The 1,719-nt window shown below is 31.4% G+C and overlaps 1 protein-coding gene across 2 annotated transcripts in view; it reads left to right on the forward strand.

The window, feature by feature from the left end:
• The window catches only part of WDR17 (WD repeat domain 17), a 76,255-nt gene extending 74,536 nt beyond the window's left edge, over window positions 1–1,719 (forward strand). For both annotated transcript variants that reach the window (XM_024194623.2, XM_024194634.2), the window contains one exon: window positions 515–1,719. In XM_024194623.2, the coding sequence (XP_024050391.1) occupies window positions 515–634 (120 nt within the window). In that variant the 3' untranslated portion in view covers window positions 635–1,719. The remainder of the gene's footprint in view (window positions 1–514) is intronic.

Here is a 1,719-nt window from a genome sequence, read left to right on the forward strand (position 1 = left end):
CCCTACATTTGAACCCTAAAGTTCAAAGTGGGGATTCAGCCTTGACAGGGTGTGAAAAAGCCACCCCCGAGTGACAAGCTCTCCTGCTGACATAGCTACTGCTGCTCAGGGAGGTGGAGTAATTATGCCGACAGGAGAGTATACATACTCAATAGCCACACAGGAAGAATTAATTAACTATAAGATAGTTTGTAAATATTACAGAATTATTATTTTAAGATGTAGCTAACTCAGGAATTTAGGAAATGTGAAATTTGGGCTTGCAGATTTTTAGGACACATCTGTTTACCTGATAAGTATAGCATTATAAATTGAGTATGAAAGTTTTAGTCAGACTTGATTATAACAGGTATAACTTTTTAAGCCTGTAAAGCTATTACATAAATTAGCATTGTATTCTCTATTCATTTTCATCTCAGATGAAGTAAAAATGTGCATTTGCTAGACTGCATCTCTTCTGGGAGTATGGAGACATGATGTGTATCTTTTTCCTCCCCTCCTCAAACATTCACAGGGTCCAGTGTTTTTCCTTGAAGATGGAAAATCAGCTATTTCACTGAATGATGCTTTGATGTGGGCCAAAGTGAATCCCTTCTCACCATTAGGAACAGGAATACGACTCAACCCATTCTAATAAGACTTTTTCCTCTGTAGTGCTTAAAACAAGTTACATCCAGCAGGTTAACATTAATTTAACCTTGATTGTTGAAGGATAGAAAGATGGCAGTTGATTCTTCCTGAAGGACAATTATTTGAATTTTGCAAAATGTAAATGAGAAAATGAAAAATAGATTTATATATATATATATATAAAGTTATATGATAATCCAAAGAAAAAATGTCCTTACATAATTGACAGCCATGTTTTTTTAAAAAAGAGAATACTGTCAGACAACATAAAAACATTTCAGTAAATTTTTGTGAGCAAATTGTAAAGCAAGAAAAGAAATATCTGAACATTAGCAAAATACTGGGGTAGCTGAAACTGTGAAATTCATAAGACATTTTTAAATACATCAGTATATATTTATGCTTTTATGAATTGCCACTGAGATACAGCTGAGTTTCATACATTCTGTATGCCCTTTTGTTTGTATCTAATACTTGGTAAAATGTGTTCTAAAGAGTGATAGTGTAAATTAAATGACAACATAGTCAAAATACTTCAATTTTTCATTAAAAAATCTTTCCATACAATAAATATTTAAGCTTTAACAGGAAAAGAGAAGTCATTGTGATGAATATCTAGATTAGGATAAATTATTCTATTTTCTAATAAATCCATCTTTAGCAGTCCCCCCATTATATTTTATTGAGCGCTAAAATGTCTTCTATTAACCTTATTTTTTTAATAAATAGCTTGTAAGTAATAAACAGCTTATTTAATGAAAATTATTGAAATACATGATGTAAATTGAAATTTTTGTTTTTTAATTTTGTATAGATTGTAAAAATTTGTATGGTATTGAGGACCTGATACATAAATATGTGAGCATTGCTTTATTTAGTTGGATGGTTAGTTCACGTCTAGTATCATGTGCCCAAATGAAAGAAAAAATGACAGCAGTAGAATATTTTATTCTAAAAATTGTGCATAATATCAAATACCTGCATGAGAAGACCAGTTGTTCACAGATAGAATTGTTCTTCCATCAAATAGTATTAGAAATCCTTTTGCTGGGTTCCCTGATCAGCATGTTAGTGGCATTGTTCTCATCA

Source organism: Terrapene carolina, unplaced genomic scaffold (assembly GCF_002925995.2).
Source record: "Terrapene carolina triunguis isolate 2854851 unplaced genomic scaffold, T_m_triunguis-2.0 Scaffold66, whole genome shotgun sequence".
Classification (NCBI taxonomy): Eukaryota; Metazoa; Chordata; order Testudines; family Emydidae; genus Terrapene; species Terrapene triunguis.